This window comes from Vombatus ursinus, unplaced genomic scaffold (assembly GCF_900497805.2).
Source record: "Vombatus ursinus unplaced genomic scaffold, bare-nosed wombat genome assembly UNPS02014812.1, whole genome shotgun sequence".
NCBI classification, from domain to species: Eukaryota; Metazoa; Chordata; class Mammalia; order Diprotodontia; family Vombatidae; genus Vombatus; species Vombatus ursinus.
In genome coordinates, this window is record NW_020954590.1 from 90,242,547 (window position 1) to 90,263,850 (window position 21,304).

At 35.1% G+C, this 21,304-nt stretch overlaps 1 protein-coding gene across 1 annotated transcript in view; it reads left to right on the plus strand.

Moving 5' to 3' along the window:
* LOC114054097 (phosphatidylinositol 3,4,5-trisphosphate-dependent Rac exchanger 2 protein) overlaps positions 1-21,304 on the plus strand; it is a 385,890-nt gene that overhangs the window by 129,755 nt on the left and 234,831 nt on the right. Inside the window, exon 8 of the mRNA XM_027877211.1 lies at positions 1,649-1,782. Within this exon, the coding sequence (XP_027733012.1) occupies positions 1,649-1,782 (134 nt within the window). The remainder of the gene's footprint in view (positions 1-1,648; positions 1,783-21,304) is intronic.

Consider the following 21,304-nt stretch of genomic DNA (forward strand, 5'->3'; position numbering starts at 1 on the left):
TCTGGGAGTCAGAGAGCAGCCTCCTTCTATCAGCTGTTGAGTCTGCTACATCTTCTACAAATCTATTAGGGTCCTTAGGACTCTTAAAATGTAAATGAGCGAAACATTTCCTAAAATTTAAATTGCTATATAAATGTGAGATATTACTAATATCTAGGACAATATACATTAAACTATGAGAGTTGCCTTATTTTTTAAAAATATTACCTAATTTAAATTTAATTTTTTTTAAAAAAAATCACTTACCAAGCATTTATTTTTCTCTTCCTTCTCCTTTCTACCCATTGAACAGAAAAAATTAAAAAGCCCAGAAAAGTAAAAAAAAAACAAACAAGCAACTCTTGTAGTAAGTATATGATGTCAAAAAAAAGCAAATTCCTTCATTGGCTAAGTCCAAAAATGTTTGCCTCATTCTACATCTTGAGTCATCACCCCTATGTCAGGAGGTGGGTAGTGTGCTTCATTTTAAGTCCTCTGGAATCATAGTTGGTCGCTGCAGAGATCATAGTTCTCAAGTATTTAAAAGTTGTTTTTTTCTTTATAATGTTTTTGTTCTTATATGTAACTTAGAAGGTGGTAGTAGAGAGTATTACTCAAGCACAAACCCTGCCCTGGTTAATTTATTATCCCATACAGCACAGCTGCTATTCCAATTCTCTTCTTTCCTCTAGCTTCTCATTCCACCCTCTGTACAGGTGATTTCAAGAATGAAATCATGAAAATATAAAGAAATATCTCTGATGACGAAAGTCAAAATTGCCCAAAGAGGCAAATATGTCTGCACAGGGCACTTAATGATGAACTTAGATGAAGAAAAAGAAGTGTAGATAGACATGGATCGATAGATTGTTAGATGAATGATAGACCATTTATTTAGAACTTATTGTGTGCCAGATACTGTATTAAGTGCTGGGGGTACATATATTGTTTTTGTTCAGTTGTGACTGACTCTTTGGGACCCATTTGGGATTTTCTTGGCAAAGATACTAGAGTAGTTTGCCATTTCCTTTTTCCAGCTTGTTTTATAGATGAGGAAACTGAGGCAAACAGGGTTAAGTGACTTGCCCAGGGTCACACAGCTAGTAAGTGTCTGAAGCCATATTTGAACTCAAGAAGATGAGTCTTCCTGACTCCAGGCCTGGCACTTTATCCACTACACCACCTAGCTGCCCATGGAGGTACATATACAAGCAAGTCCCTGCCCTCAAGAAGCTTATATTCTAATGGGGGAGCTCTATAAATAAAGCAGGGTTGGAAAGGGTGTAGGAAGAATACCCATTTGGAGATGGTCAGGAAGTGAGGTAGGAAGGGAGGCCTAGGTCTCGGCATGATGAGCTGAAAGCTCCCCTATAACAGTCCATCGTGATTTTAGAGGTAGAATATGATGTTCTGATGGGGATGACATGGCTGAGAAGTGAGATGAAGGCCTAGATCTGACCAAGCTAAAGAGAAAGCTCATCAATTTAGAATTCAATTTGGTTCTAAGAATGGAGTCCATTTTGGTTCTAAAAGCAGAGTCCATCTGCTAATTGCATTTGTGAGGAGAGTACACATACTGATTAAATTACAGATCTCTCATGTATTGAAGTATGACAGTTTCTGTTTCCTCATTAGTAATTCATTTTTTTCTCATTTGTTTCTTTGTTAGGGTTCCAACATCACGGACACCTGCACTGAAATGCTAATGTATGGGGTTTTGTTGAAAATTTCTGCAGGAAATATACAAGAACGGGTGTTTTTTCTTTTTGATAACCTTTTGGTATATTGCAAAAGAAAACACAGGTAAGTCACTCACTTCTGGAATTACTCATTTTATATTTTTAACCCTAAATATATACTACTGCACAACTTAGCAAAGGTTTCTTGAAGATCCTCTATTTTGAATTGAATTTATATTTCAGATGCACATCACCTTTATGATGGTGGACCATAACCCTCCTTTGTAATGCCATATCATAGAACTTAGACTGTAAGGTGTGGAAGGGATTGTTAAGATCGTTTACTACAAGTTCTTCATTTTACGTATGAGCCAAAAGAGGAGAAAGTGATTTTCTAAGGACACAGGGGGGAGTAAGGTAGAGAGCTAGAATTCAAACCAGTTCCTCCAAATCTCAATTTAGTCTTTTTTTTCTCCCACTTCAATTTCTCCTTTTGATAAAATAAATGCTTAATGGGAAAAATGCTTATTTGGCGAAAGTAGAGTAATGCCATTCTTATTAGAAAAGCCATTCATATATTTATATAGTTTTGAATGATGTCAAATCAATAGGTCATCTAGTTCTAACACACTTCCTTAGCTTTTTTGAGCTTCTTAGTTAACTAAATGGATAACATAGCATTATATATTGAGATATATTCATGTGAGGAGATCTAGAAACTTGAGTTGGGAAACATGTTATATAAAACATTTGGATCAGAACTAATGAAGGGAGAAAGAGAAAGGGTTATTGCAAGCATATTCTACAGAACACCTGGACAAAGGACGAATTTCTGTTTGGAAAACAGAAAATAAACTTGGCATGGAAGAATGATATTTTGGTCTTGGAGGAATTCAGCTATCCAGACATTTGCTAGGATATTCTCTGCCAAAAACAGAGTAGCAGCCAAATTTTTGACTTGCTTTAATAATAATTTCATCCTTCAAAGGGAGAAGAAGCCACAAGGGGAACTGCTATTCTGGACTTGGTTCTAACCTATCAAGAATATAATGAGAAAGTGAGGTTTTTTTGCTAGTCAGACTACATCAACCAAAGAAAAGAGTTACAATGACAGATTGTTATTGTTGTTTGTCCTTCATTTTCAATGAGGATCAATGACATCACAAGGTGATGTCTTAAAGTGCATATTAATTGGATTTAAGTGAAGCAGAATTGCACAAAGTCATCAGCCTCTCTCTCTCTTCCAGATTCATAGAAGTCCAGTGGTGATACCAAAATGGCAAAATAATAATAATAATAACAATAACAATAATGATGATGATGATGATGATGACAGATATTATAATAAAGGCTGGTGTGTGGGCAGATGGGTGGAAAACCAAGACCTGTCCTTGTTTTCGTTTTGACTCAAAATAATTTGCATGCTAGCATGCTAACAAGAGATAATCTTGTGAATATTTAACCTTATTCAGCTTAATTGTCTTGCTATAATCTTGGTAGACCTACCAGTTGAAAAGAAAATACTTAATCTTAGCTTGGGTCTACTCTGCCTGGTTTCTGAGAGCTAAGTATGGAATCTATGACTAAAGAGCCAGACTCTTAACTTTAAAACTAGGTGAGGTCCTAGCCATTACATTCTAATACAATGGAACTGAGTTAGCCAATAGATGACACTCAGATATATAACTTAGAAGGTGGTAGTAGAGAGCTTTACTCAACTACAAATCCTGCCATGGTTGATTCATTATCCCATACAGCACAGCTGTTATTCCAATCCTCTTCTTTCCTCTAGCCTTTCATTCCACTCTCTGTACAGAGAGAGATTGGAAGCCCTCAGGAATGAAATCATGAAAATGTAAAGAAATATTTCTGATGAAGAAAGTCAAAATTGCCCCAAGAGGCAACTATGTTTGCACAGGGCACCTAATGATGAACTTAGATGAAGAAAAAGAAGTGTAATGAAGATGGAATGAGCAACCAAGAAGAATAGGGAAAAGTAACATAATTTTCAAAGAATATTGACAAGATTGCTGAAACCCAGAATGAATTAAGGTGATGCTAAGGATAGCAAAAAGCTCATTTTTATTTATTTGTTTATTTTTAGCTAAATTGGGACTAATAGAAGGAATCAAAGGAAGAATGAACCAACTGTTAACAAGCCTGAACGCAGAGAGGGGGCCTCCTTCTCTCAGCTGTTGGGATTGCTACATCTTCTATAAATCTGTTGTAGTGCTTAGGACTCCTAAAATGAGGGAAACATTTCCTAAAAACATCAGTTGTTGAGTCTGCTACATCTTCAAATCTATTAGGGTGCTTAAAACTACTCTTTTCTTTTCTTCTTGGTTTTAGTACACCTGCAGAGCTGAATCCATAGTGTAATTACACTTTTTTTTCTTAGAAGGGATTGTTTAATAGGGATGATAAGAATAGGGAATTCTTAGCTCAGTAATAAATAATACCAATCTAGTAAAACTTGAACTATGACGCACATTCACCATCAGGTAAATAGTTCAATACACAAATCTATTAGTAATGATTTCCATGCAGTAAAAATGAAATCCTTAACCACCAATCCAAAGCATACAATGGACACATTTATTCCTATGAAGAGGATGGAACTGTATTACTTCTCAGAATCCATTGCACATAGTTGGAGTGCAGATATGTGGACTTTCTGAGTAGAAAGAAAGGAAAAGAGAAAACGGAATGTGAAAGGTCACAGAATCAGGTTTTACCATGAGCTTGTCTGTAACTCAGGGTAGATCCAGTGGAGTGAGCAAGGGTGGGAAGGATGGGCCAGTCAGAGTCTTCTTATGTCACCAGAAAGAACAGGAATAAGAATAGAAGTAGGGCTGTCAGATTCTTTCTTCCCTTTGCAGCTGGAAGGCGTGAAGAAAGACCAGTAGAGAAAAAGCAGGTCTTGTCCTGAGCTTAGCCCAGGGGCTATTCTCTTTTCTCTAGTCTTCAGAGAATCAAAGAGAAGAAAATAGGAGAGGAGTCTCGAGGCTCACTCTCCTTTGGGACGTATAAGCAAGAAAGGGAGAGTAGGAATAGACATGCCAGGTTGGATGTCCCATAGATATCTTCCCACAAACTGAAATTATCATCTTTCCCCCTGGAGCTTCTTGTCTTACTATCTTCCCTACTACTGCAGAGGGCAACACCACAATGCCATCTTTGACGCCTCACTCTCTCTCATTCCCTCATATCTAATCTATTGCCAAGGTCTGTTGATTTTACCTTCTTAACATTTAAAAAAAATAATATTTTGTTTTTCCCCAATTACTTGTTAAACAGCAAGTTTTGAGGTCCAGATTCCATCCCTTCCTCTATCCCTTTCCTTCTCCCTGCCTGAGATAGTAAGCAGTCTGATATAGGTTACGTATGTGCAATCATGTAAAACATTTCCATGCCTTTTTAACCTATTTCTCATTATGTTCCTTTCTCTCCTCTGATACTGCCGCCCCCTTGCCTAGTACAGGCCTTTACCACTCCACATCTCAACTATTACAATAACCTGCTGCTTGTCTCCTTGCCACACATTTCTCCCCGTTCTAGTCTATCTTCCATTACGCTGTCAAAATGATCTTCCCAAAGTGTAGGTAAGACTAACTATGTTACTCTCCTACTTAATACACTCCAGTGGCTCTGTATTACCTCCTGAATCAAATACAAAATCTAACATGCAAAGCCCATCACAACTTCCCCACCTTACCCCACTTTTCTTACGTCTCACTTACCACCATGCACTTTGGGATCTAGAGACGGTGGCCTTCTTCTGTTCCTCAAATAAGACATTCAGTCTCCCAACTCCATGCATTTTCACTCTCTGTCCTACAGCCTTTCTCACCTCCCTCTTCTGGCTTCCCTAGCTTCCTTCAAATCTCAAAAAAAAATAAATGACTATCTTCCATAGGAAAACTTTTCTGATATCCCCTAATTATAGTCCCGTCTCTCTATTATTTCCTATTTATCTAGTACATAGATTGTTTGTACATAGTTGTTTGCATTTTCTCTCCCCCATTAGTGAGCTTTTGGAGAACAGGGACTATCTTTTTCTTTTCTTTACATCGACACATAATAAATGCTTAATAAATGTTTATTGACTGACTGGCAGGCAAGAGAAAGAGGGAAATCAGAAGCAAAGTCCAGGGCAGAACTCCTGAATACCTGCTACCTCTTGTTAAAAAGTTTAATTCTATGTCCCTTCTTAGGACCATTTCCTAGGATAATGCAAGACCTGTGTACGTTGAATGCTTTACCAGGTAAACGAGTCAGTTCAGAAGGGATAGAGGCTGCCCCCCCCCATTAAATAAACAGAGATCTGTCTCCACTGGGGTTCACAGAATTGAATTATGTAACAATGATAATCATAGTAATAGTTAACATTTATGTGGCTTTTTAAAGTTTTGCATAATGCTGTCCATATATTATTTATTTGTTTATTATTTATTATTTATTAACCCTGTGAGTTAGATGGTGTTACTATCACAATTTCTTCAGATGAGAAAATGGAACCGAAAGAGGTTGTGACTTGACCAGAGTCATGCAGCTAATAATTGCCTGAGGTAGGATTCAAATCCAGGCCCTCCTGATCCTGTGTCTAGCAGTCTGTTTCTTATACCATCTAGCTGTCATATCATGATAAGAAGTGACTTGTTCAATCTGTGGCTCATTGAGGATAATTCTCATGTTGACAGGCATTAGGTGGGAGAGAGATGAGCTTCTGCAACCCACTTTCCCCTTTATGTAGTAAAAAGATATTATTTCTTCAGTATGTCATCATGAGAGAAGGATGGTATAGCTTTACAATGTCTTCCTCCCTTGCTTCATCTTGGCAGGGAAGGGGACTTGAAACCTGGGCCAGTGGTGTGGTAGCTTTGGCCAATTGTCTTATCATAAAAAAAAAGTTTTGTACATGTCCCTAGCAACAGACCAAACCTGCTTTTTAAGGGTCGGCCTAGATAAGGACAGAAAATGAATGCATGAATGAATAAAGTTTTTATTAATCACTTACTATGTACGAAATACTGTGCTAAATGCTGGGGATACAGATTAAAGAGTAAGATACTCCCTGTCCTCAAAGAGCTCACATTCTAATGGGAGAAATACTCCCATGAAAGGCTTTAGCTGCAAGTCTTATGGAAATGTCCCATGGAGTTTAAGGTGCCAGCAGTAGAGAAGAGAGTAATTTTGCTTCTTCCTTAATGTCATTTCTGCTGGTTAAAAAAAATCATATCAGTTTCTAATGTTGAACTACTTGAAAGTGCCACAAGCATTGATGGTAAGAACTTTCCTTTCTGGGTTTTCAAATGTGTGGCTGTAGCACCTGTAGGAGTAATCACAAACCTATATCTTCACAGGGGTTTCTTTCGAGGATGATAATTGTAGGTAGTGGACTGTAAACATTCCAAATGGAAACATTCTTGGGTTTTCCTGTCTGAGGGGAGAGGGTGGGCAAAGTGATGGTGGTGGTTTGACTTCTGACACGAGTTGCCTCCTGTCATTTCCTTGGGGTGCCCTGCTGCTTCAACTACTCTGGCCCACCCATCCTGTGAGTGGCATTTAGTTGGCAACTGGTGAGGATGTCTGGCCCTTCCACAAGAGTTGCTTTTGTGGATGATCACAGTAAGAACTGGTTTGGAAAAGCAGGACTGGTGGTGTTGGGAACGCTATCACTCTGGAGCTGCAGATTCTATTTGCTTGTTGGTGACAGATAGTCAGTAGACTGGCTACTTGATAATGAACTATTTGTCCACAGCAACCCATGAAACAAAGAAAATATACAAAATACCCATCAATCATGTGTACCCTGGCTTTCTGATTCTTTGGTGGCAGTGACAGAGTTATAGGAAAAGGGGCAGATATACTTTATAAATCATCTACAAACTTTGATTTGTTGTTTAGTTGTTTCAGTTATGTCCAACTCTTTGTGACCCCATTTAGGGTTTTCTTGATAGAGATACCAGAGTGGCTTGCTATTTCTTTCTCCAGCTCATTTTACAGATGAGGAAACTGAGGCAAACAGGATTAAGTGACTTGCCCAGACGGACAAAGGTTATACATTTCTGGGGCCATATTTGAATTCAGGTCATTCTGCCTCAATATCCTGATATAGTTATGTCTGACTCTTCATAACACCGTGGACTATACTGTTCATGGTTTTTTTGTTTTTGTTTTTGTTTTGTTTTTAGCAAAGATAACAAAGTGGTTTGGCATTTTCTTCTCCAATGGATTAAGGCAAACAGAGGTTAAGTGCCTTGACCAGGGGTTACACAGCTAGCATATGTCTGAGGCTGGATTTGAACTCAGGTCTTTCTAACTCTGGGTCCAGTGCTTTTCCACTGAGCCACTTAGGAAACCACCTTGCTTCCTTAATTTAACTTAGTACTCTAAATGTTAGTTCACTGCCTATTGATCAATAAATGAACACATTCCTAGAGAAATTAAATCATATTATTCTTGACATTCTCAATACAAAAGAAACCAAAGGAAATTAAGTGGCTGCAGCCCAGTGGAAGAATGGCTCCTTAGAGACAGAAGGAATGTGGTGGTAGAAAGGACTTAATCATACACCCAAAGTCAAGAAGAAACTATATTTCATGGTCAACTTGACCATGATTTATTGTAGTTTCAACAATAAGTACTTGCAAAAAGGCACAATAAAAATAATTGCATTTTGAAATTCTACAATGAACTTTATAACACCTTCCAAATTAAAGCAGTGCTCAAACTGATATTTAAGGACTTTGGTGCAAAGTTGTGAAAAAGTGAGCATGGGGAGAAATACATAGGAACTAATGGTTCAGGAAAAAGGAATGAAAGAAGCCAAGGGCTTTTGTAGATCACACAGAAGTCTCTCACCTTTACATCATGATTGCTTTCTTTGAAAAAAGAGTTGGTAGGTGTTGCTTATGGTAAATACCATATAGTAAATACCATTTGTGTTATCTTAATAGCACAAAAATGAAGTTGATTAAATTTAATGGAAAGGAAAATATTCATGCTTGATCTAAAAGTCATCTCTGAACCAGATGTTTGTATATAGCTTAAGGACCAGTTCCTTAGAGCAAAGATTTTTGTTGTTGTTCAGTCATGCCTAACTCTTTGTGAATGTATTTGGAGTTTTCTTGACAAAAATACTGGAGTGGTTTGAAATTTCCTCATTTTACATTTTGCAGATGAGGAAACTAAGGCAAACAGGTTAAGTGACTTGCCCACGGTGACACAGCTAGTAAGTGTCTGAAGCCTTATTTCAAATCACAAAGATGAATCTTCTTGACTCCAGGCCCAGTTCTCTGTCCACTGTGCCACCTAGATGCATAAAACAAAGATAAAAAGTAGTATAAAAAAGCTAGAAAAAAAATAATTATGGGAAAAGAAGATGTGATATACAATTGAAGTTGCTCAACTCAAAAAATATTTAATCAAGTAATTGATAATGAAAAATGGGAACTGGACAACAGATGACAGATAAAATTATATTAATTTTATATAGAAATTCAACTGCTGTAAATCAATTGACACAATATGAAGACTGGAAGAGGCCAGAAAGTACCACAGTGAGCAAAGACTCAGCTTATTTGCCAGTTAGAGATGGGACCAAAGATCATTTGTAAAATCTAATGAAGAAAAGGAGAGAGGATGGGATCACCATCAGGAAATAATAATTTCTTTATCGATCCCAAGTTCCCCACAAAAGCAAAAGCACATCTTTTTTAATACTAGCTTTTTACCAGTGTTCCTGTATGGCCATGAGAAATGGGATACAACAACCTCCAAAGAAATGAAATGTCACATAGAGGGAGCTGGAGAAGCAAATGCTGGATGTTTTTGGAACGCAAGCTGGAACATGTAGCTCTTCCATAGGTATGTTAGACACTTTTCAAAATGGCTAATTATTTCAAATGATTAAGTTTCCCCTTAGTGCAGCAAAGTAATAATTTAATTATTAACAGCTTAGGAGCCTAAAGGATTTAATGAAACTTTCAAAAGAGTCCTATGTAACAATCAGAGTAATTAAATTACAGTGAAGATCTGGCTTGTTATTTATTTAACCATGAGGAATTTTGAAGAATAAGAGTCGAAGGTTTATAAGGGAGATTTGTGATCAGAAGAAAAGATGAGATGATAATGTGAAGTGGTTGTGATATGACAGTTATGACATTACCAAGGAAAGTGGGGAGGTAAGGACTTCTTTTTTTAGCACTCATTCTTTGATGAGTTAAATGGTACCCTTTACACCTACCCAATAAGAAATATGAAAGGGAAGGAGGACATTCCATAATGCCACTGCTTCATTGGGGTGATAATGCACAATGATGAGATTCCCAAACCATTCATTTCATTGTTATCTTGTCCAAACTGAAAGTCTTTTGGATGGGAAGGATAGAAGAGAAATGGTTAGCAGGGAACAAAAACCCAAGGTAGGTGAATACACAGATAAATGTCTCTCTTCCTTTTAATGAATTCAGGTCACCAAATTCAGATAGACATAGAGTACATAAATTTGGCCGTTATAATTATTACACAGTTGTAAATGATCTTAAAAAAATGTAGGGACAGCTAGGTGGCGCAGTGGATAGAGCACTGGCCCTGGAATCAGGAGGACCTGAGTTCAAATCTGGTCTCAGACACATAACACTCACTAGCTCTGTGACACTGGGCAAGTCCCTTAACCCTAATTGCCTCACAAAAAAATAGAAAGAAAAAGAAAAAGAAAAAAAATATGGAAAACCAGAGAAGTGCCACGGGACTGGAAAAGAACAAATAGTGTCCTAGTTGTTGTTGTTTTTAGAGAAGAGGGTAGAATTTTCAGACTTTCAGCTCCTGACTTTGGCTATTAAAGGGATAGTGTGTGAACCTGTACAAAGCAAAGCAACTTAGTTTGAAACAGTTCATGTCATACTAACTAACCTATTTCCTCCTTTGGCAGGGTGATTAGACTGGTAGATCAGGGAAATATGGTAGAGATACTACACTTAGATTTGCACAAAGCATGTGAAAGAGCTTCTTGTGATGTCTTGGTGGACAAGGTCAAAGTGTATGAGCTTGATGTATAATCTAGTTAGATGGATTCAGAATTGGTAAATTGCTAGAGCTATTGAATAGATTGATGTGAATCTTTGGGAGAAATTTCTAGTGTGTGTCCAATCTAACCTTGTCTCTGTACTGGTCATCATTTTAATAAATGTTTATTTTTGTTCTGAACTTGACAAATAGCAAATAGAATGGGCCTTCATATATACATAGAATAACAACAATAATGACAATAAAAAGAGGATTAAAACTGCAGATCTCTGTTGTCTACAGATTGCTTTTCTTTTCAAGCATATGGTAAGATCTATAGCTTTCAAAGCCGTTCTACTTGTCTGGCTACCATTTTAGTCACTATTTTTATCAATGCTCTAGATGAAAGCTTTGATTATATACTTGTTGAATTTATTGTCTATGTGAAGATTAAAGAGAGAGCTAATATAGTCAGAACAAAAAAAAATCTTGATTAGCAAGAATGATGGGTAAATTTTAATAGAGATAAATATAAAATAGTAGACTCAAAATCAAAATGTCACCTTAATGAATTGTGCTGGGGTTAGATAATAATTCCTTTGAAAAGGATTTTAGAGAGTTTAGTGAACAGTGAGCTCAGTCTATTCTCAATAGCATGACATTATTATGGGAAAAAATGTTACAAATATGACCAGAACATTTCCAAAGAGGAAACAAAAATTACTAACTTTGGCAATGCTGTATAGAGCGTAGCAGCCTGACCTGGGTTGGGAAGACCTGGAGTTGAATCTCATCTCTGATTCATCCTGGCTCTGTGTCATTGGACTAGTCACTTAACCTCTCCCCTAGGCCACTTTTCTAGACTAAACTCAGAACAATTGATATTCTGCCCCATAGCAGGAGTGCCTTCACTGTTAGTTTCCCAAACTGATGAAATCGTGGGTTCAAATCAACAATTGTTAATTATAAGTTTAAAAAATGCTTAAACTCATTAAAAACAATTACTGACAAATGTATGTGGAATTGTAACTCAGTGATTTGGGAGTTCCTTTCAAATAAGTTGATTTACTACTCAGCCACACCTTTATAATTCTTATCCATGTCCTTTCATAAGCTTACTATTAAGAGTCTACTCAACATACTGGAAGCCTTGCTTTGTCTTGACATCATAAGAGTACTAGTTTAGCATTTTGGCTTTCTAACTATCATTCTGTATTCTTGCCACATCTTCTTTATCTATCATATTCATGTTCTTCAGAGTTATTATATTTTAAAAATGCTTTCAGTACTTACTGACTTGGTGACTGAAAGAGGAAGGAAGGAAGGAAAGAAGGAAGGAAGGAAAAAATAAAGAATAAAGAAAGAAGGAATGAAAGGAAGAAGGGAAGAAAATTTAGAAGGTCTTACTATCTGCCAAGTACTGTGCTAAATATTCAGGACACTAATGCAAGCAGAAGAAAGGATCCCTTCCCTCAAGGGACTGATATTCTAATGGGGGAAGATAATTGTAAAAATAATCTGAGAAGCCAGGTACCTAGCTCTGATCCTGTGGAGATGAGTCAGTAACACAGCCTGGAGAGGAATGAAACTGTCCTTAGACCTTAATGTTTACCTAACAGTGAGAGTTTTATATGTAAATGAATCAACAAAATTCCTTTCTTGTTAGCTGCAATGATAAGGCACTTATCTAGAAGACTCCTCTCTCTTTTGGACCAGAGATAGGGCATTATCACTTCTTGCTTAAGGTCCAAGAAACAGATTTTCAAAGGGTTCAGTCCTGAATAGGTTAGGCACCTTTCCAAATTGTTGACTATTTTCAATCATAAATCAGTAATTTAATAATTAGTACATCAGGAGTCTGGAAGAGTTAATGAAGTTTTCAAAGGGATCTGCATAAAAATCCAAGAGTAATTAGATTATAGGGAGGATCTAGCTTATTGAGTTTATTAGTTTTATTACTTTTATGCCACTCTGGAATAACTGAAGTGGTTAAAAAAATTTAATGTGCATTTTCCAAATTATTTTTATGATAATGAATGCTTAGGTAAGCACCAGCAGGTTATGCAGATACAGAAACAGCTGTTACTTCCCCTGTGTATCGTATTTTTAAAAGTTAACCTGATTCCTTCCAAAAGCTTTGGTTTCCTTTGGGATATTAATTTGAAAAGGAGGCTTTTCTTCTTGAATGTGAATCTCTCCCTGTTACTTATTTCATTCCTAAAATTCAAGCCTTTTGTGACAGTAAGGCTAGTTACTCAAATGTGGGAATCATTCTTGGCCTTATGGCCTTAAATGTTGAATAACTAACAGGATCAGTAAAAGTCATAAGAAATTAAGATCCTGCTGTTTTGAAAATGTTCTTAAGTAATGAAACATTAGTAAGAACATGTGACATAAAAAAACAAATTCATAGCTATTATAAATGGAAATAGCCCAATAGATCATTGTGTCCATTCCCTGCCAGCAGAAGAGATGCTGTTTAAATGACACCGTCTGCTCCCTTCTTAAAACACTTAATCTTCTTCTGGTAGTTAACAAGATCAACAACTTCCCAATACTCCTTAACTTAAAATATTAAGAGCCTTCAGAAGCTATTGCTACACAGATTTTTTTTCCCCTTGAAGTTTCAACTTCGTAGAATAGTAAATTGATTACAGCACTTTAATCTGTGGTCAGGAATCAGGGGTGTGCTGAAGCCAGCTAGTAGTGAGAACCAATTACTAAATTTTTAAGATGTTCACCTTGAAAATTGGCAATTTTCTTTACTCTTATGATGTCAAGACAAAGCAAGGCTTCCAGTATGTTGAGTAGACTCTCAATAGTAAGCTTATGAAAGGACATGGATAAGAATTATAAAGGTGTGGCTGAGTAGTAAATCAACTTATTTGAAAGGAACTCCCAAATCACTGAGTTACAATTCCACATGCAGATTAGGGGCTTCATCTATTTTGTTGTTGGGGTGGTTGTGGTTGATTGTCTAGACTTAGGGAAGTGATGGAGAAAAATCTTAATAATGCAGATTAAACATCAACTTTTTTATGTGTATATTTTTGACTCACTTCTTAGATATTGACCAGCATACCTCTAATTCAGTATTTGCCAGCGGGTGGACTGGAAAATTTAGAGAACTAAATTATATTCCCTGTTCTGACATTAATTACATGAGCGTATCTATCATTCATATAAGTATCTATATGTATATCACAAACACACACATATATATACATATAAACATATATATATACACACATATACACATACATGTATGTGTATATGTTGATTAAAAACAAAACATAGCCAGAAAGGACATACCTTTTTTTTAATATAAAGACCCATAAAAGGCTATTTTCTTCATTGAAATTGGTACCTAGGAAAAATAAGCAGAATATTTTGGAGTAGGAGATAACACAAGAGGGAAGCAACCTAATTGAAAACTCTCAGCAGTAACTTCTTCCACATTCTTCAAGACCAGCTCCCTGGATTTAGGATAGAGATTGAAAAATGTTGGTCACAAATAGGAGGATTCAGCCCAGAAAAATGGGACTATTTAATTTGGGGAATCTGTCCAACTTCAGTGACTTCACTGATCCTCTTGGTGCCAGTGTAGCAATAGTTCATTGTCCCTTGAGAACCACCTTTCTATGCAACATCGGATTGTGAAAAAGAGCAACAAACAGGTGGCAACAGACTGCAGGTTGGGATGGAGCAATAAAAAAAAAAAGCTAGACCTAAAGAAATAAAAGGATTCATGACATGAAGAATGCTTACTGCAAGGACATTTTAGACAAATCCACAGAGTGAATGATAAAGACAGATAAAAGATGTTTGAAGAAGAGAAATGTATTCATAATCAAAGAAAAGAGCCATCTCAATGAACAAGTACTTTGTAATAAAGTAAACTGAATTAACATTCCCTGTGGAAGACAAAAGTATTAATATTAATTTTGTAAGATTCCATGAAATAATAATGGAAAACTTTTACTGGAAGAGTTTAAAGAAACCTTAAAATGGCTCAGAAACATAATAGAAGAATCAAATGAAAAAAAGGAGTAAGGGTATAAGGATGACAATTAGGGCTCTTAAGAAAGCAATCAGTGAGTCTAGTAAGATTAGAGAATTTTTAACAAAGTACAGAGATATTAGATAATGAAGTAGATACTCTGAAAAATAGGATTATATAATTATAACACAAAAACACAAAGAAAGAATGAAAATTAACTGAAAAAAGTTGAAAGAACGTATTAGAGCTCTGCAGAATGAGAATACTGAATGTGAATAAAGAATGCAAAAAGACAACCTAAAGATTATAGGTTTTCCATAAAAATACCATTAAAAGGAAAATCAGAATATCGTATTTCAGGAAATTTCCTTGAGATAGTGTAAATAAGTAGCAATGTATATTTTATGATACTCCTTGTATCACCAATGGAATCAAATCCTGGATTTAATTTGCCAAAATCTTTCTCTTGGAAATTACAGCATCAAACAACAAAATCTGCAGACAGCAAGTAAAAGAAACAAGACCTTTCACATTCCAAGGACAATGAAAAAAAGAATAATAAGGGATTGTATTGGATTACAAGAAGTCTAAGAAAAAATAAGAATATGATTTTCCAAAAAGTGCAGCACATCACTTGGCAGCCAAAAATATGTCTTTTAAAGCTCACCCTAAACATCTAAAAAAAATTGAATCCTCAACAAAAGTAGAAGAATTTGAGTCATTGTTCAGACAAAGACAGAGATCATCAGGGATACAATTTGCAGACTGACCACATGAAAGAAGTTTAAACACTTTTTGAGGGTGATGAAAAATAGGGAAAATATTTTCCCAAGCCATTATGGTGGGATGGGAAATCTTTTTGTGTTTTGATTTTCTTTGAAAAAAAAAAAAGTCTGACATTATCTAACGTGCTATGATAAAGCAAAGACTGTATAAAAGGGCTAAAGAGACCAAGAAACAAAGATATAAGGGACAAAATCAGTAGAGTACAATAAAAAAGTAAATATTTCAATTACAATATATCTTATTTCCTCCTTCATAAATACATATGGTTGGATAAAGAAGAATTCCTTTTGGGCAATATGATGGGGAATAAAAACAAAGGCATACTGCAGGAACCTGATATTGGGTAATATAATAAGAAGGAGGGGAGAGGTAGATTGGGAAAATTGAGATTAGATTATTAGAAGCAGTTTTTAGAACACAGAAAAAAGTAGAAGTCTTGAAAATTGGAAGGAAACTAAAAAATAAAGACTGTAGAACTGATAAAACTGATTTTCTTTCCTTTTTTTGGAAGAGATTAACAAAATAGATAAACCATTATCGAACATGATCAACAAAGAGAAAAAAAATCAAAATTTTAAAAAAGAACAGTGAATTCACAACAGAAAGGAAGCATAAATAACCATCAGAAACTTATAATCAATTATATTCTAGCAAAATGAGAATTCAAAGGAAGTAGATTAAAAAATACCCAAATTAATCAGTTAAGAAAAAACAATTAATAAAAAAAGTTCATGTTACTAAAGGTTGAAAAAACCCCAACAACCAGGTCCAGAAGGATTTACATGTGAATCTATGCAATATTTTAGAAGTAATTAATTAAAAAGTAATTAATAGCATTGCTGAAAGATCAGTATTAAAAATGGAGACAGAAAAAATTCAACTTCTTTTATGAAACAAATATAGTCATGATATCCAAACAAAGAAGAGACAAAACAAAGAAAGAACATTTTAACCTAATTTCACCAATGAATACTGGTATAAAAACTGTAAACAAAAAGCTTTGCAAAGAGACTGTAATGGCATTTCCAGTAAACAATTCGCAATGAACAAGTGATAATCATGCCAGAAATACAAGGATAGTTCAATATTAGGAAATAAGTATATAGATAAGAACAAAGAAATACAATATACATTATTTGAAAAGATAAACATAATGTGTGACAAGATAAGCACTCATTTACACATGCTAAAACCCCTAAAAATCATAGCTATGGAAGGATTTGTGTTCAAAATCAATCTCTGTCTGTCTGTCTATCTTTAGGAGCCTACTTAGACTGTAGACAGTGGAGGTGGGAGTAGTGTGCAAGGAGGCTGGAAAAGTAGAATGGGGCCAGGTTGTGAAGGACTTTAAAAGTCAAACCAAAAAATTTATAATCTTAATTTGGAAGCAATAGGGAACCCCTGAGTTTATTGAGTGGCAGCATTATATGATCTAACCTGTGCTTTGGAAAAATAATTTTGGCAGCTATGTGTAGGATGGCGTAGTGGGGAGACACTTGACGCAATGAAACAGACCACTTAGGAGGCCAGTACAGCATTCTAGGCAGATGTGATAAAAGTCTGAGCTAATGTGGTGGCTGTTTGAGTAGTGAGAAAAGGAGAAATATCAGGTATGTGAGAAAAAGAGAGATAAGTTAGGGACAGCTAGGTGGCACAGTGGATAAAGTTCTGGCCTTGGAGTCAGAAGGACCTGAGTTCAAATCCTGCCTCAGACACTTGACACTTATGAGCTGTGTGACCCTGGGCAAGTCACTTAACCCCAATTGCTCATCAAAAAAAAAAAGCAGAAAAAAAAGATAAGTTAAAATGACAAGATTGAGTAATTAACTGGATATGTAAGATGTGAGAGTGTGAAAAGTAGGGAATGCTAATGAGGTTGTAAACATAGAGTGATAGTGGTGCCCTCAATAGAAATAAGGAAATGTGGCAAAAGTGTGGGTTTGGGTGAAAAGTCAATGTATTCTGTTTTGGCCATTTGAGTTTGAGAGTTCTATGAGACTCTCAATTTGACACATCAAATAATTGGTGATATGGGACTGGTGCTCAGAAAGGCTATTGGATGTATAAATAGACCTGTTGTATATGTAAACCAAGATCTAGCGTTATTTGTTACATAGATACGTTATAAGCTTTCCCAATATTAAATAAAAAAATTTCCTGAAAAAAAATTTTTTTGCATGATCTGGAATTTAACAAACTGACTTTATATAAATTTCTTTAAATAAATAAAAACAAATAGTTGTAGAGATAGTTACTGTTTATGATTGAGTCATGCCAAAATATTAAAAATAATACTACTTCAATTCAAGGTTTTAGTGTAATCAAATTACCAAGGGTGTGCTTTATATAAGTAGATGAATAATAAAATCATATAGAGGAAAAATGAATCTAGACTTTCAAGGGAAACAAGTGGACAATGCATGAATGATGTTTGGATATATATGACATTTGGACAACATATGAATGAAATCACCAGTACCAAATAGACATCAAAATGATTTGGGGGGGGCAGCTAGGTGGCTCAGTGGATAGAGTACTGGCCCTGGATTCAGGAGTACCTGAGTTCAAATCTGGCCTTAGACACATAACACTTACTAGCTCTGTGACCCTGGGCAAGTCACTTAATCCCATTGCCTAGCCAAAAAAACAAACAAACAAACAAAATGATTTGGTACTGGTTAGAAAGAAACAAACAGAAAAGTAGATCAGTAGAATAGACTAGATAAGTAAGATATGGAAGAAATCAAGAATAGTACTTTGGTGTGTGATAAACATGACAATACTTAGTAAAGCAATTGCTTTTTGACAACTGCTGAGAAAACTGGAAATCAGTTTGGTAGAAAAGAATTTTAGACTAGTATTTATAGACCACTATAGATAACAATAATCTGAAAGCAAATATGTAATCTGAATATAATGTCATATTAAAAATTAGAGTGATACTTTTCATAAATATGACTAGGTGGAGAATTATTATCCAAAGAAAGGGTAGTGGAGGTCAAAGAAAATAACAAATTTGGATCATTTTGGTTCCACAAAAGGAAGGGTAGTGGAGGTCAAAGAAAACAACAATTTGAATCATTTTGGTTCCACAAATTTTTTTAAAGATGAACAAATAAAATAGTTGAATATAGGTAAGAGATACAGTTGAGTGAGAAAATATTTGTATCAAATATCACTGAAAAAAACTCTGACATCTGGTATGTACAAGAGATTAACACAAACATTTAATTCCAATAACCATACCTCAATTTATAAATGGTCAAAGAATATAAAAAACAATTTCCAAAAGAATTTTAATGTATAAATGACAATATGAAACCATGTTCCGTAACATAAATGAAAATTAAAACAACTGTGAGATTTTACTTTATACATACCTTAAAAATTTGGAAAGATGATAAAAATGGAAGTAATTAATGTTGGAGAGGCTGTGAGAAGACAGACACACTAATATATTGTTGGAACTTTTAATTGGTTCAGTGGTTTTGCATATCCATTTGGAATATGCCAGAGAAGTGACTAAATTATAAAATTGTCCATATTCTCTAACCTAGTGGTCTTGCTAATAAGAATTTACTTAAAGGAAATAAAAGTCTGGAAAAATTGTCTCACATATAGCTAAAAGCTCTAGTATTATTTTGTGTGTGTGTGTGTGTACAAGAACTGGACACAAAGTGGGTACTTATTAATCAGTGAATGGTTGAAAAAGGGGAGTATAATGGAACACTTGTGCTGTATGAAATGATGGATATGAGGAATTCAGAGAAATTTGGTAAGATTTGTAAGAACTAATGCAGAGTGAAATAAAACAGTGCCTAACGGAGTACATAAACAGTGATTTCAATGTAATTTAAAATGTATTTTACAATATTCAGTGATTACAGTGTGATTTCTAATGTAAATGAAAATATCATTAAACAAAAGCCAGAGTCTAAATTAATGCAAAATCGCTCAAGGCACTTGAGAATAGGTGCTACAGCTTATCTCTCTCTTCTGGAAACAGAAAGACAGGACTAATGGGGCAAAATTTTCTGTACATTGTGATAAGTCATTACATCAAATGTTTTTGTTTTTGTTTTTGTTTCTTTCTTGATTACTAATAAAGATTAAAGATGGAAAGGTTTTTTTTCTGTTCCAAAAATGATTCCAAAATCTTATTTATTTTTAAAGAAGAAATCAGTTTCCTAGAAACTGTGATAAAAATGTGATTAATGTAGCTATCACATCTTTCTCTAAATATTGCAGAGATATCTCCAGTAACAACCTGTTGTGTTAGCAGTGATTAGACATTTAATGAAACATGACATGTAATAGTTTTGGTTTCAAGTGGAATGTGGAAAAAAAACTTGAAAGTAATAATAATAGCTAGCATTTGTACTGCAATTTAAGGTTTGCAAAATGTTTTTACATGTATTAACTTATTCTCACAATAAATCTTGCAGTTAGTACTATTATCCCTATTTTACAGCAAGCAAGTGACTTACCCAGGGTCACACAGGTAGTATCTAAGACAGGCTTTGACTTAAGGCATTTGTCTCCAGCACTTTATCCACTCTCTAACCTAGCTACCTAAAATTAGGACATATTTAATAGTATTATTTGCTAACAACATAATATTGTAGAAAAAGAACTGGATACAAACTCAAAAGACCTCAATTTGAGGTCTATCTCTGCTGTTTAGTGGCTTTGTAATCTTGGACAGATCTCCCAACCTCTCTGGGCCTCAGTTTCCTTAAATGTGAAATAAGAGTGTCAAAGGGTAGATAGCACTGAGATTCTATGGGATGGAACCCATGACTTGATTGTGGCTATAGAAGGGTATATTTTATTAAAAAGGAAATAAAAGAGGATATAAATAAAAGATAATAATGATTACAACAATAATAAATAATCATAATGATAATTATGATAATTATGAAAATGTTAATAATAAAACAATTATAATAATACTGATAAATAATAATGATAAAAATGATAAAAGAGGAATACAGAGTTAGCATTGTGTCTTAAGAACAACTTCTGCTAATAAATGCATTGACTCTCTACTGTGATCATTTGCCAAAAAAAAAAAAAAAGAAACTTATACCTAAGGATCCAGGACCCAGATTAGGGAAGGCTAGTGGAGAGTATATGTGTGGTGATCAGTGGGTGGAGAAACAGAAGCAGTACTCTGGTGGAAATATACCATATCCTACCAGAATAAAAGAAAAAAAGTGATGAATATACATCTAGCATCTAGCATATAACCAATATATAATAATAATACTAATAATAGTAATGGAGAACTTAAACCATTTATGATTCACTGGCGCTCACTTGCTAAGAAAATCAGAACCACTGATAAATTTTTAATTTACCTTAATTATAATTTTACTCTTTTAAAGGCAGAGAAAGTAAAAAAGTGAATTCTAATTCTGGACTATATATTGACTAATAGGAAAGAAATGATTGCTGGAGTAGATTTGATTAAAACCTTGGGAGGCAACATTCATTCCATCTTAGGGTTCCTGATCAAGAAGAAGAAGAAAAAAAGACATAGTTGGATAAACTCCATGCAGCCTAGATATTGTAAGAGCAGGATTCCTAGAATGAATAGGTATGATGTAGTTTCATAGTATTTTTAGCGCAAGAGAGTTTAAAAAAATTTAAAATTGAAATTGGAAAGACCCTTGGATGACATGTTGCCAGTTGGATGCTTGGGCAGCATGGAGCCCAGTAGTAGAGTGTCAGAATAGATTTCAGGAGGGGTGGAGTCTGAGGGTGATTGAAAACGAACTGGTTATAATTAATTTTTATGGCCTATTTGTGACTATATTATCTAAATAAGAATTATCATTGTGTATTAAAT